The sequence below is a fragment of the Pezoporus flaviventris genome, unplaced genomic scaffold (genome assembly GCF_033815535.1).
Source record: "Pezoporus flaviventris isolate CSIRO_AGI_PZ_B2104156 unplaced genomic scaffold, CSIRO_AGI_Pfla_v1 ptg000066l, whole genome shotgun sequence".
Lineage (NCBI taxonomy): Eukaryota > Metazoa > Chordata > Aves > Psittaciformes > Psittacidae > Pezoporus > Pezoporus flaviventris.
Window position 1 is genome coordinate 8150035 of NW_026892614.1, and position 14778 is coordinate 8164812.

A 14778-nucleotide genomic window follows, 5' to 3' on the forward strand; every position below is an offset into this window, starting at 1 on the left:
CACAAATAGAAAGCCTAATTTGAATGAGATCAAAGTAAATATTTGATACACATGCATAAACTTATTACTGTTAGTGCTGAATAATAACTGCTCAAAACAAAGCTCTTAGAAAGATGCTTGTTTTCTACAGCAGCGAGTCTCTTCTGTATTTCATCTGAATTCACTGCTCGCTCCAAAGCGCTTTAAGTATTGTCACTGCTCCTGAACCACACTCTACATGCAGTAGTAATTTGGCTGCCTCAATAACCTGATGCGATGTATAAAAGATGAAATCATTAGAGAAATTTGATGTGACCAGTTGCAGTTTAAATGCCATGAAGAAAAATTTAGTTGAATCTAAGACTAACATCTGAAAACGTAATATTGCCTTTTCCTTGAGAACTTTGTATTGTAGAAAGTAAATTCAATTGTCAACCATGTTTAAACCCTTTAAAAATGAAAAAGAAAACAGGTAATTTATAAAGCCTTTCATATTCAAAATTAACACATGAGTTTGGATTTGTTCTTTACTCCTTCACTTGTATTTTCTTTCTTTCCCTTTTAAACTTCATCAATGGCCTTTACATGTTTGTACAAGCATCTTAAATATGTTTAAATAATTAAATAGAAAAATACATAAATAATTGTGTATTATCTTTATACAAAGTGTATCAGCTTCAAAATTTCTACAAGGCACTGCCAGAAGACTACAGAGCCGATCTATTTCAAATCACTCAGTATCAGTCTTCATAAGGCAGCATATGGTCTTATCATGGCAGGTAAAATATTTTACCTTCTATAATAACGCAGAGCAGCTAATTTATCTACATGCTGTATAATCAGATAAACAATTTCAGCTGCACTATGAAACCTGTAGGCAAGGGAGAAGTTTATGCCCCACCACTTTATTGATTTTTCCACCTATACATTCACATAATTGCTAACAACACAGGATATTCTTTCTTCCATCCCCTTCTTCAATTACCTCAGAGCAAGACCTTATTTTCAGCTGTGGAAATATTTGCAGTTTCTACAGCTGCAGGACAAAGAACTGAGACATTTTCACAGAATTGCTCAGGAGAAAAGCAGAGAGGGAAAAAAAGGTTTGCAAGATTCTATTGCAAGTAAAGCAGAGTGAATGACAACTTTCAAAGCTACCACAATCATTTACTAATGTGCTGCTATACCAAATAAGTCTAATTTTTTTTTGACAGCACCAAATTAGATTTATTGCAGAAACTGCTGCATAAATAGCATATGGCTATGTTATACCACCTATTTCAAATCCCTGTAATGTTTCCTCCCCTCCCTGCTCAAAATGAATAACTGAGCCAAGCTATAAACCTTCTGCAGACAGAGATACACAAGTTCAAAAAGCAGATGCAGATTTCTCTGTTGAAATTGTCTAAAACAGTATCACATATCCCGATCAAACAGGACCGGGCAGTAACAGGTCAAGCCTCCCTTGCTACACTTCAGGATTTTATTTCCCCCTTTCCTTGATAAAATTTTGTTTTCCTTTCTCTTTCAAGCTGACAGTCATCAACATGGGGCATGACCTCGTAATCCTCTCGCACATGACTACCTCTTACTTGCACAAGAAATCCTATTGATCTTTACTTCTTACGTGAGTCAAATTATTCATGTGACTCAAGATCAGAAGGCTTGGACCCCCATTCATTCCTCACAAGCTCTCATTTACGAAGAGGGAAGTGCCTCCTCCAAGCAAAAATAAAACATCAGAAAACTGGTTTCATTCATCGTAGGGGCCCAACCCTGTGGGAAGGTGCCGACCTCCAGCTCTCCCGCTTTCAACAAGAGCAAAGTTTTCTTATGGGTTTGCTGGATCGGTCCCCGGACCCACGTGTTTTTGCATTTCTGTCAATCGCTAAATTCTGGATTCAACATGCTGCAATGATAAAACACGAAAACACGTCTCCTTCCCACGCGGCGGGACCGAGAGCGAAGACACGTATTTTTGAGGTAGGCAGGGGCAGAGGCAGGGGCAGAGGGACGAGCTCCAAGCCCCGCAGGCCGCAGAGGCAGGCTGCTCCCCGCCACAGGGTGAGGGCCACCGCACGCCTCCAAAGTTTGTGCGGTTGCCGCACAGAAAAGACATTGCAAGGTCTTCTCTCTGGCCGACGGGCACACCACTGCACACATCGTGGAAGGCTGCGGCTACCCCGCCGCTCGCCTCTCGGTGGTCAGTCCTCCCAGCTGCCCTATCCGTTACTGTCTGATTAGCTCTGCGAAGGAGCCCCTCCCCGGCCAGCTTTCCCCGCCATCTGTTCCACACGCGATGGCTGCCGCCCAGCAGCCTCGCGCTGCCCTCCTACCTGGCACCCGGCTCCCGGCCTTACCCCAAAGTGCTAACACAGGTTCTCGCTGCTGGCAGAGTCAGGATTTCATTACTACTACTTTGACAAGTGCAGGGTTGTTTGTAATTTCTCTTTTATCCTGATTTTGATTGTACAACTACCTCCCACTGATTCAGTTTGCTTCAGTTTTGTTGCTCACAGATTTTACTCTCCACATTAATCTCCCTCTGGCATGTTACTGCATCTGTTCCCTTTTTTATTATTAATTTTCAAATTCCCACCATTTTTGACAAAAAGGAGGTAATCTACACTCTGCTTCTGCCCATTTCATTTTCTTTAATTTAGAAGATAAGTATGAAAGCGTGCCAAAGAAGTTAATTCTCCGTTAACAGTTTATTTTCTGGCATCCCGATGCCTTTGTATATGAAAACCAGATAGAAATAAATGTTGACTGAATCACAACAACATAGTTGCAACCGTCCCCAAATTTAATGAAAAGTAAACATATGAAACAGAATCTAAAAAGTTCATTAGTTATCAGAGTTGGTTCATGTTATCACTCCTCCTGCATTTTAAAATAATGGTTTTGTACAAGATGAGCAGAATATAAAAAAAAACTGAAAAACAATCACTGCTTACACATTATTTCTGCTTCTCTCCTGTCCCTGTTTTCCCCAGTTCAAGTGTTATTGGCTGGTCTGGTAACGTAAAACATATCTCAGTCTTTTTAATATTAGTAATGGCATTCCTTTGAATGGCGTCTCCTTTCTAGCACAGACAATGGACTCTTCCTGACACATTAGAATTGTTGGAAAAAGCATGACAGTAAGTGTGCTGCTAACAGATACTACTAGAAAAAGAAACAATAGATAACACTAAGTACTGTGTAACTGCCTGGAAGGCTATGTATAATCACCAAGAAGTTAGTGTACATTTTACCATTTAATAGTATAGCTTTAATAGGGAAGTCAATGCATGAGACATGCTGCAATTCTAACAACTAACACTGGTGACGACATACAGCTCAACACCAAAGATTCTGTGACTAAGTCACACCACAGGAACCCAGAGGTGGACTGACAGATTTACGTGCTTTATTTATTATACATGTAAAACAAATTAGCGGAGTGGAGTCATTGAACTAGCAGGAAGGACACGGTAAGAAGGCTATAGCACTGCTAAACCCCACTGTACTCCCCAAGCCCCACTTTCTTAGATGTGCTGCTTTCTAGAGATCGTATCGTTTTCAAAAATAAGGAAGAAATCACATAATGGTGGGAAAAAAATAATCAAGAACTAAACCACCCGCTGACTCACTGTAATATAAACTTTAATTCCTCAAGGGATTGACATGGGAATTCAGGGTAGCTTGATGGATTACCTGAACCCAAGATTCTTCTACTGTTTAGTAATTTTTCCCACCTACAAGTTGGCATTCAATACTGCTTGCAATGTTTCATATAAGCCAACAAGAATAGTAAAAAAATTAAACTAAACTAAACCTGCTTCAATTCTACTCAGTTACATCTCCTGGCAAATTTTATACAACATTTCTGTCAAAAAAAACTCGAACCATCCACCTATCTCTATGCCTGAGAAAATGCATGATGGCATAGAAAAAGTTCAATTTTGAAATTCAGTGATTCCCTCACTTCTTAAGATTTATTTAATTGCTTTGGCATATGCAAACAGGAACTACATCTGACTGCAGCTGAAACAAATAATAACTTCAGATTTTTTTTTTTTCTGAAACAAGAAGGAAAAAAATTAAGGATGACTGGGTTACACAAGAATAGTGAAAAAATTTATTAGATTAGAAGACATTTTAAGATCTGAGCAAGTTGTTAACATCTTGCATCTTTTATGTGATCTTTTCCACTAGCATATTGACATGGTTTTTAATGATTATTCTCTCATGAACCAAGAACAATAGATCTGTATGGTTTCTACTTTCTGAAGAGCAGATTCAAATAAGCTTTGTTAGCAAGACTCAACCTTGCCAAAGTGATGTCAATTTAAATCTGATTTCTTAAGTAATTTTGTAAGGTTCTCCTATCATACTAACTAATAAAAATAACAAGAAAGCTGAAACTAGGGCAAAAAAAATATAAAAACTTTAAACAAGCATGGTCAGTCTCATAGCATCGTGACATCTGCAAAGTTACATGACTGACAATCAAAACTACACAGCACAAGTTCTGTATTTCCCCAGCCATTTGAAGACATACAAATTAGAATTACTAACTAGATTCAATAGCAGAAAATGCATGTTAATAGCAAAGATTTCTAAGCAACATATTGCTTCAGGAAGAAAGGTGACAGGAAAAGGCAATTTTAAACTCTGTGGCAGTGGTTTAGAATAGCTAATTGTAACCTTTTTCTTGATTTTTAACAAGTACATTTTGTTAACTTGGAAGCTGTTTAGTTGGTAATCAATCAACAGTGTCTGAAAACTAGGATGCAGCAGAGAAGTGGGACTCCTGGAAAAGAGTGCAGTTCTGCAGAGCACTTTCTGCTTTCTCATTAAGACATAGACTGCATGCTCTTTCTCACTTAAGCCATTCATATTATTTACTGTCCCATTTTCATACATTAAAATCCAAAGTTCCCGTATTTGTTTTATTATTCTGTTTATTTACTATGTCCATATATATAATCAGTGAAAACTTTTCTCCTTAGTAAAATACTAAGACAAATAATTCTTTCTGTATCACCTCAGCTACCCCTAATTTTTGCTAGAACAACACAGACAGGTCATGCAAGGCAACAGAAAGACTATGCACAACCCTGTAACAGCAGTACAGGCCTCCCCCAAGTCCAGTGTTGTGAGAGGACTTGGAGTGGACCAGCTGGTCCTTTCCTGAAAAGAGGGGAATCAGCAAGACGAGGCCAAGGCCAGAATACCCAAGAGATGCACTAAATCAGTGCAATTTCTGCTGCAACCTCCCACAGGCAGTACTCTGGAGCTTAAAATCTGTTTTCCTTGGCAAGTGCCACAGTAAATGAGCCTAACCCCCATAGGATTGCTATTACCACTACCTTTCAAATGAGTATTTTCACTGGCACAGCTGACATTTGAGGTGAAGGGAATAAAGAATGAAAGATGGCAGAGCGTGAGTTAATAAAGTTCATGTGCAACAGCTATGGATGTACCAATCCATTAAAAACATACTGAGTTCAAAATGCAAAACTAATGCCACCAGAGACATATAACTTTTACACCTTCACTAATACAGAAAACTTGTTCTGGCAGCAGGTGATCTGAGAGAAACAAAAAAGAGTATAGACTGAGGAAAAGTTTCATTTCAGCAGCGGATCTTTGCCCCTGCGAAGGGAAACAGACTACTGTGCAAGAATATCTCTAACCCTGCCCTACCAATCTAAGTACATGGGCACAATGGGTAACAGTTCAGCAGCAATGAATCTCTCAGCTCATTTCCCACCCTGTTCTTCAACCATGACAGCAACATCACCTAGTGTATGCCTGGGAAGCAGACAGGCATCCCAAAGATAAGCACACAAAAACCTAGACAGTATTACAGAATTTGGGGATTACCAAGAAGAAAGATTTGAACCTATTTCTCATGCTTCCATGTATACGTTTTTGCAACAGCTAAACATCAGCTCAGAAAACATTTCAATAATTATTAGCATACTTATGAGCAGAAGCCTTAACATGAAAACAAAGTATAAAAAAATACAGATCAGGACTTTGCAGAAGAGCGGCTGCACTAGGTCAGACAAAGAAGCTGCGGCAGTTCAGCATCTGTTTCAAAAAGCAGACGTCTGTGAAATCATATGAGAACAGGGCCAGCACAGAGCATTACTTCCCTAAAATACTGTTACCAGCCTTCCGTGATTTGCATCTCGGAAACTTCCCGAGACCATAGATTGAAAAGCTACCTGAATCATCTGTGTTAGGTATCCAGTTTTAAGTACCTTGCTATGTAAAAGCAGGCAACAGTCCTCATTTTTACAAGCTGAATATTTTCACAAAAAAAAAAAAAAAAAAAAAAAAATTGGCTAGTCAGATTTCCTCCAAGATATCCAGGCTTTACTGCATATAATCAGCCTTTTGCTAAAAGGAGCATGGTAAGCCATTTGGTTAACTATCACAACAAATCATTATTAATAAAGTTCTGCTAAATCCAAACTTTAGATATCTTAACAACTCACCCAAAACTTTTTTCAAGTTCATTAACCTCTAGCATATTTTTTCTCTAAATACAGGCTGTTAGAGTGGTACTTTCTTCCATCTGTTAAACAACCGTGCTCTGAATTACACAGAAATGTAGCTGAATAAAAAAAATGATTCATTGAATTTAATAGTTTAGATGAGGCTGTATTTTATTTCCATTTACTCAATGGCAGAATTCTCACAAAGCCCAAAGAGTACAAGATTTGGAAAAACATGCAGACTTCTGTGAAGTGATAAAAATCTGAGGGTCCCCCCCTCCATGTCAAATTTAAACTAACTTAGTTTTTTCCTTAAGGACTGAGTAAAAGCTGCCAGGTTTCTGGATGCTCACTCTTGGTGGAGCAGGATGACGGAACAAAACAAAAACCCCACTCCCAACAAAACTCTTGCAAACAATCAGACAATAGCATTTTCTGTGGCAAAAGGAAAAGTTCCTGCAGGTACCAAAACTCAAGCTCCAATGAACAATTGGTATGTTAACCTTTTGGTGCTTTCTAGAAATGAGTAATGAATAGTATGGTAAATGGCATTGGGAGCTATATCCAAGGATGGAATATGGTCAAGCAAAATCTCACATCACACAGTGTTTGCATCATACCACATTTCCACCAAGCGACATCCTCCTCACATATTGAGGTTACCTCCTATTCATAGACAGTAATATTACCTTTTGGTTGTTTAATCTTCAGTGAAGATTTACATGACTATGTTCATTTACACGTTCCTGGTCATCCTACTGCAGAAACTTCAGGTTATTAATCTGAGAATTCCTACGCTTAAAGGTGCTGCTGCACACTACAGTTTCAAACATTTAAAGTATCCCTGGCCTACCAAACACAGCAACAAGATGAATGTAGTTGCACTCTTCCTTGCTCTTCTTCCTACCCAAAAGCACACCACCTCATCCTCAGAGCAGAACATTACCTTTTCTTCACACCAGTAATTTACTGCCACAAATTATAGTTCATAACTCACTTTGTAGCTCATAACTCATTTAAATCTCCACTTCTAACATGACTGAGGGCTGCCCAAGCAGTCAGTGATGCAAGTATCTATAACAACTGTGGGGAAGCCTGTGGCAAAAAATTTAGCAGAATGAAATTGGTATTACAGCATGTAATAGGATAAGGGGTACCTGGTGAGGTGCAGTTGGTGCTCAGATTTACTCTGCATTTCTGTCAGTTTTAGGCACTCCTCTCTGGCTCCTGCCACATCCTGCTGGGCTTGTTGCAAACGCTGCTTGTTTCCATTCAGCTCTAATTCCAGTTTTTCTATTTGCTTAGAAAAGTATAGAACCAAAGAGAATGTATTTAAGAAATGCATAGAAATGCATTTTAAGACAATAGATCTTAAGGTGATCAAAGCTACTGAAAAATCACGCAATCTTTTGTTTTAGAAAAAAAGTAGTTTGTTGATAAAAACTGCAAAACAAGCAAATTGCAATATTTGAAATTATATTCATATGAAAAGCTAAAAGGCATGTCATACTTTAAGACATTAATACACATCGATGTTGTTGACTTTACATGGTTTAAGAGATATATGCAATCAATCACTTTCTCATTTTCTTGTGTGAAGGCTTCTGTATTGCTGTCCCAAATTCACTGGGTTAAAAAGCCAGAAGGCAGCAGAACAGCAGCTATCTTCAAAAACTGCTGGACATAGGAAAAGCAAAAGTAATGACCACAAGAACTATTTCTTACATAAGCAATGACATGTGGGAATTCAGCTTTGTCATATTCACATAATATTATGCAAGAGAATAAAAGTAATTTTGTGATTTTACCATTATTGAAAATAAGTTATTTATGACTTGTAAATGAATCCTAAACACACCAGCTGTTGTGAATCTTAACATCATTAGTCCTTATATGCCAACTAAACATAGTAAGTAAATCTAACTTAGTTGATGAGCCCACTTATTTTAGAAATAATGATAAGCAAGCTTGCATGACCAACATACTTGGTTCCAGTGAAGTATACAGGCCTTACGATCTCTTAAATGAATCATCTTGTCAGCCATTTAAACATTTTCCACAATTATTCTTAGAAGGAATGATTATGCTCTAAGTCCATACACAACATATGAGTACCTGTAGGAATACATCAGTCACGTAATAGTATACTTTTTCCTACGGATGCTTTTAAGGAGACCAGCGGGGTACAGAATAAGTTAAGGTAATTTTATCATGCAGTAACTATTCCACAGTAACTCTCTACATAAATATTTATCCACCATTGGAGCTGGAGGGAACTTGCATGTTTTTCAGTTAACTAGGCTGTGAAAGGTCACTTGTAGTACAGAATAAAATTGTTTTTATAAGGAGTCGCTGCTGAATAGCTATTATACTTTAAATCCATACTATAACTTATTTTGTGATAACTTCCTTACGTAGGCAAGCCTCACTATCTTCTTTAGTTAATGAAATTATGCAAACATCCTACAAGGACAACAGAATGTAATTCGTTCCCAATATTTGCACTTGAATCACCTCTGTAAGAAGTCTCTTTTCCTCCCATGAAAATGTTAAAATAAACCACTCAGTCATGATGTCACAGACAAATACAAACTCTTCATGCAGAAAAAAGTTTCATAATGTTCCCTTTTTTTTTATTTTGCTAATTAATGTACAGTTCTCCCCCCAAGAGAACTCAACAAAGGTTCATGAAGGACTTTTGGATTAGAGTTTGAATGTCACCTTGTTTTATCACACAGACCACCTAACAAATTAAGTCAGTAATTCCAAGTTCAAATGCAAAGGTAGTGAAATTATCTTTAAAATCAGTAGTGCTCTTCCCCTGTAAAGAACGTAACAACCTGTTACACTTTCAGAATATTTTAAAACCAGGTGTGCAGAGGCATTCAGTTACATATACTTTGCATTTTCACTTATTTCCAGAGACTTTTGTATATTTTAAAGAGAACAATAAAAGTCTCAGTGGGTTCTCTACACTCTATTCTCCTTAACAGCAGCAGCTCATTAACGTTATTTCTCCATTTATAGCAAATAGTTCTTTACTGTCTTTACAAGTTAACAATAAGGAGTTCTGCAACATTGTTAGAATTTGCTTTAAGAATACATCCATTCAGCATACCTTTAAAAAAAAACAAACACGCAAGTTAGCTGAAAAGCATCAACTAAGTATTTGAAAAAAGCACGGCCACAGCTGAGAACATAAATACACTCTAGATCACTCCTTCAGGGAAAAGTTTCAATGAACAGATGGGCTTTAACCATTGCCTCGAGTTAAACAGGCTCAGTCAGGTTTTGACACAGCCCCACAGAAGGGAAGCAAATTCCAAGTGCAAGAACCTCTGGTGAAAATGTTCTCCTTCCATCAACCAGATGTTGAACCTGCAGGGCTGTACCCGAGAATACATCCTTCCGTTGAATTGAATACATCCAAGAACTGAAATCACAGATTTCAATTGTCATGAAAGTGCAGAGACACTCAGACAATGACCCCTTGACAGGGTCTTTAAAGATTCACAGCAGTCTTATGACTTCTATAAGAAATGTCAGGAAAGCAAACATAGGTTTTGAAGAACAATTTTACTTCTGCTACGAGTAATTCCAAAATTCAGAATCAAATCTTTTAAACACACATACATGTGTTTGTGCATGTCTGTATATATATATATATATATATATATCTTAAAACACCAATATTTAGAGGTATTCAGAGTGTGAGATATATGAAAAGTAAGAATTCTGCATGAGGATTCTGGCCAATGACCATGGCAGTAACAGCAGAGAACCTCATGAGAAAGGGATGGCAGAAAAATGCCACCCAAGAGAAGAAGCTAACAGGAACTCAGAAACCAGGCAATTTAAGGATATCAACTAAATTCTTCCTTTTGAAACACCTGAAAAGGTTAATTGAAAATAATTTGGCTGGAGTCATGAATCACCATGCTTAAAACTGACAGCCCATACTCTGAACGCTACATGTGACTTTGGTTTAAAATCTCAGATAATAGGTTGAAAAATACGAAGCCTCAGCACTTGAGACTTGTTCATACGATTTAAGCCAACCCTCCTCTCTCTTGCAAACTATAGAAGGCTAACAAATATACTCTATCCTAAAATATGGCAAGTCCAGCCCATCTTTAGGTCATCACAATTAATAACAACTTAAAATACAAAGAAATTACAGAACCATTTAATCTTCTTCACTGATCTTGAGAGGAACCTTATCAGGCAGCATCCATCCAAAACTACTCAAACTACTTTTTCTGTTACATTTAGTTGCCATTTCTTCTACTGGAAAGCTACAAGCAGTTCTGTATCTGCTATCTGGGCCCCAGCATAATTGTAGGGAGAGAAACAGAAACAAACCCACCAACTAAAGTATTTTGTTGACAACTCTGCTTCTCATGCAGTGTTAATTTGATCCCTCAGTGCCTATCACCTGTGATACAGCTTTTTACAACATGATCAGAGAGTATTTCTTCAAGGTACTTAACTTTTCAATGTAAGTGAGAGACAAGAGATGGAGCACAGAATTGCAAAAAGACAGATGACAATCTTGCATTTAAGAAAATCTGAAACAGATTTTCAGTATAACAAGGAACAGAATTATCATAATGCATACGTACAACAAGACTACATTAAGGTTGGAACAGGCAACTTCTGGTGCATAACTCCACAACTTTAATATTCTTACTACTTCTGCACATAATTTTAAAAGTACTATTTAATCTGTCTTGCACTGTAGTTGTCTATAAACTCCCAGGAATATCAACAGGTGCTTTGCCATTGCAAGATGGCAGGCGAAACCTCAGGACAAGAAACATCATTATTAGTAAGCTGGAACACATCAGTATAATTCTGCATGCATACCCCATTTAGCTACAAGAAAGAACTTTTACTAAACAAAAATTAAAGCGATAGTGAAGCATCACTGCAGTAAGATCCTGTTCTAAAATAATTACTCTTTTTTCAGTATTAACACTTTATCTTTTAAGATTTCCGCTTTGAAGCATATAGGACCCTTCTATATTTTTTCCTGAAAGCAGTTAAAATAAGTGTTTCAGTCCTCATTCATTAGTTTATGATGAATTTACAAATTATCTTCTGATTTTCACAATGCATTTTTAGGTGAACCCACCGAAGATGCTCATTCAGTGACATAAATGCAATTTACTGGAAAACATAAACGATGATTTCTCAAACACGAGATCAACCTTCAAGTATCCTCTTCAGAAATTATCTGAAATTATCTTCACCTAACAATACTTATGTATGTGGTAAAAATGTGCTGTTTAATTAACCAGACATCTCTTTATCTCTATAAAATCTGATAAAATGAAATAATAATTTCATTCAAAACAAGCCAAATTAAAAATTAAAATAATTGTTTAATTCTTTTCATACTGATGCTGATTCTATTGTATACAGAAAAATGCAACTTTAAATTCCAAACTAGCAGATGTTTTTCATAGAATTTTAAAAAGCAGCAAACTGACAGAGAAGACAAATGTGGGGTTTTTTTTCTAAAGAAAACCAAATGAGAATGATTAAGCAGTGATAAAAGAATTTGTACTCTGAAGTAAATGCAAAAACAACTTTAAAAGACCTTTAAAAAAAATGAAAAATATACTAAACCCAAATGATTTATGACATCCACTGCTATTCAGTATGCTCACACATCAGGTAAGAAAAGACACAATATAACCTGTAAAATAAATTGTGCACTGACTATACCATTTCCCAAATTCTGCAGTAAAATAATTCTGGAAGAAGAAAATGTTTTTGTGAATTTACAGTACTTTCTTTTTGTTTTGTACTACTTTCTTCACCATCACTAAAAGCTTTAAGGGGCATAAAATAGAACCAAAAAATTAGAAGAATAAATACACAGTAATAAAAAATGAAGTATAATTACTGTGGTAGTTGATATTTGCAGGTACATCCCCAAAAGGCAATCACCATCTATAAAAGCACGTACAGTTCAAATTAACACACAGTAAAATTTTACAGGCCTCATGCTCACATGCTTAGTTTCATTTACTAAAGTAGCCTTTCAAAGCAATGAGATCACTGCACAGGACTGAGGCTATAATTAAGGTCTTTCCAAGAGGTGCCACCGATATGGCCATTCATATAAATATTATATATAACAGTAACAGGAAATTTTTGCACTCTTTAACAACAATCACGATATGTTGCCTTCTTTACTTTCTGAAATACTAATTAATCAGGGATAGAAGCATCATACCCTATTATGAAAAGTAATAATACTACAAAAATTAGTGTTTTTTAAAAAGCAACAAGATGAGACTATGTTTTATTAGCAAGAATTTGAGGTATTTTATTTGGAGGAAAGATGGCCATCAGTACGGACTGATGCAGGAGGTGTCAGTTGCAGTCATTTCTATCCTAATCCTGATATCAATCAAGCAACTCTAGGTTCTGAGTGGTCTCTAAACCTCAGACCTCCCAGGCATGGCCATCTGACATAGCATATTGCACCTGAAAAACTATCCAACTTTTTAAAGAGAGTTAAGGCCATCATGAGGTTAACCCCCGCCACGTCCCAACAATGTTTTTCTCCCTTCTGCACTCTGTATGAATTACTGCTGCATTCAAATTTGAATGAGGATAACAATGCAGTTATGGAAACTAAACTTGGTTTTAAAGGAGAACCTCCTTTCTGGAAGCAGATTTATTATAAACCTAAGAAGATATACAAATCAATAGTACAAAATACAATATCCAAAAAGGCTTAAAAGAGTCCACAGAGATGAACTCTTTCAAAGAGTTCAGTTCACAAAAATCATAAGACAACTGCAGATTCTACAAATCATTTAGCCCAAAACAGGAATCTGAAAACCCTTCATGACAAAGGCAACTAGCGTGAGCAGAAATACAAGAAGTAACCCTAATAACACACCTTTAACAGATTTTCCTTACTGCTGCCTCACGAATTTTTTGGCTTCTAAAGACTAGAGAGACAAGCAAAGCCATAACCTAGGTAAGCAACTTATTGGATAGCTGCTATTCCAGCCTGGTCTGGTGGGACTCTTCCTCAAAGAGCAGTAGTTTTGTGACCACCTTGTCACTGGTACTGCAAAGAAATATACTGGCACCTGGCAGTACCATGACACCCCAGTACTGTGACACCCTATGTGCTCCACTAAAAGGCAGAGCCCTAAGATGAGAGCCGTTACCTAAGCAAAGGTCAACAGCCACACACCCTCTGCTTCCAAAAAGACTGGAGATTAACAGAGACAGGACGCTGCTGTTTGCTAGGAAGAGTAGGGATGCTGGAAGCGCTTCCTGCGAATGGCACATAGGTGGGATGCTCTAAAATGCACACATTTTTAAGTCTTGTTGAAGTAAACTTCCTATCTGTAATTGTTAGCTGAATCAAGAAAAAGATCACACTGTTAAGTATACATGAATACACACACACACACACACACACACACTTTTTTAATTAGCAATAATCTTAGGTGCCTGTCATTACGCAAACTCTTGAAGAGCAACATGGCCCCTGGATATTGTGGATACGTACCCTGGGAAACAGACAAGAATGAATGGCTGAAACACGCTATACAAGGATTTTACCTCATTATTTCCCTGAAAATATTTGTTTTCAATTTGCCAAAATATTTGGACTGCAGTACTATTTCACGAACAAAACTTCCAATCCATGGAGATTACTACAGTCACATTTTAAAAGACAACATTGCTGTACTAGAGATTAGCTCAACAGCCATCAACAGAGATAAGAAAGTGATTTTGTTCCACAGTGCAACAAGAGTTCAGTTTGGTTTTTCTAATGGAGTGCTCTGGGGAGGTGGGGACAGGCAGAATGGGGTGGTGCAAAATAGATGGTTTGCTTGATGATAAAGGAATTTCAGACAAACAGAGATGCATAGGGAAAAAAAAAAGGAAGGAGATTACTCCTACTTCATTACTGAAAAACAGGAGAGAACAAAATTTCCTCCTTTTATGTTTTCAAACACACATATTTGAGATTATTGATGTGGGATTGTTTTTTTCCTGGAGATCATTGAGGAATAGCTGGGAAGAAAACCTATGCAGTGACAATCAACAAGTGATAATCAGGGACTTTTACACTTGTTTTTTTCTGATCACTGGGACAAGGACTATTGATAAAGCAACTATTTTCTGAGTCTAAGAAAAAAATAAAAAAACAAACCACAACAAAAAAAAACAACAGAAGAAAACCAATGCTTATAACAGTATTCCAAGAACTATGCAATTCTTTTCCTGATTTGAACAATGCTCATAAATGATTTTCTCTTTCCAC

General features: G+C 37.1%; 1 protein-coding gene across 1 annotated transcript in view; it reads right to left on the bottom strand.

The window, feature by feature from the left end:
• The window catches only part of SDCCAG8 (SHH signaling and ciliogenesis regulator SDCCAG8), a 110894-nt gene that overhangs the window by 59232 nt on the left and 36884 nt on the right, over positions 1-14778 (bottom strand). The window contains exon 13 of the mRNA XM_061471146.1: positions 7631-7773. Coding sequence (XP_061327130.1) covers positions 7631-7773 — 143 coding nt within the window. The remainder of the gene's footprint in view (positions 1-7630; positions 7774-14778) is intronic.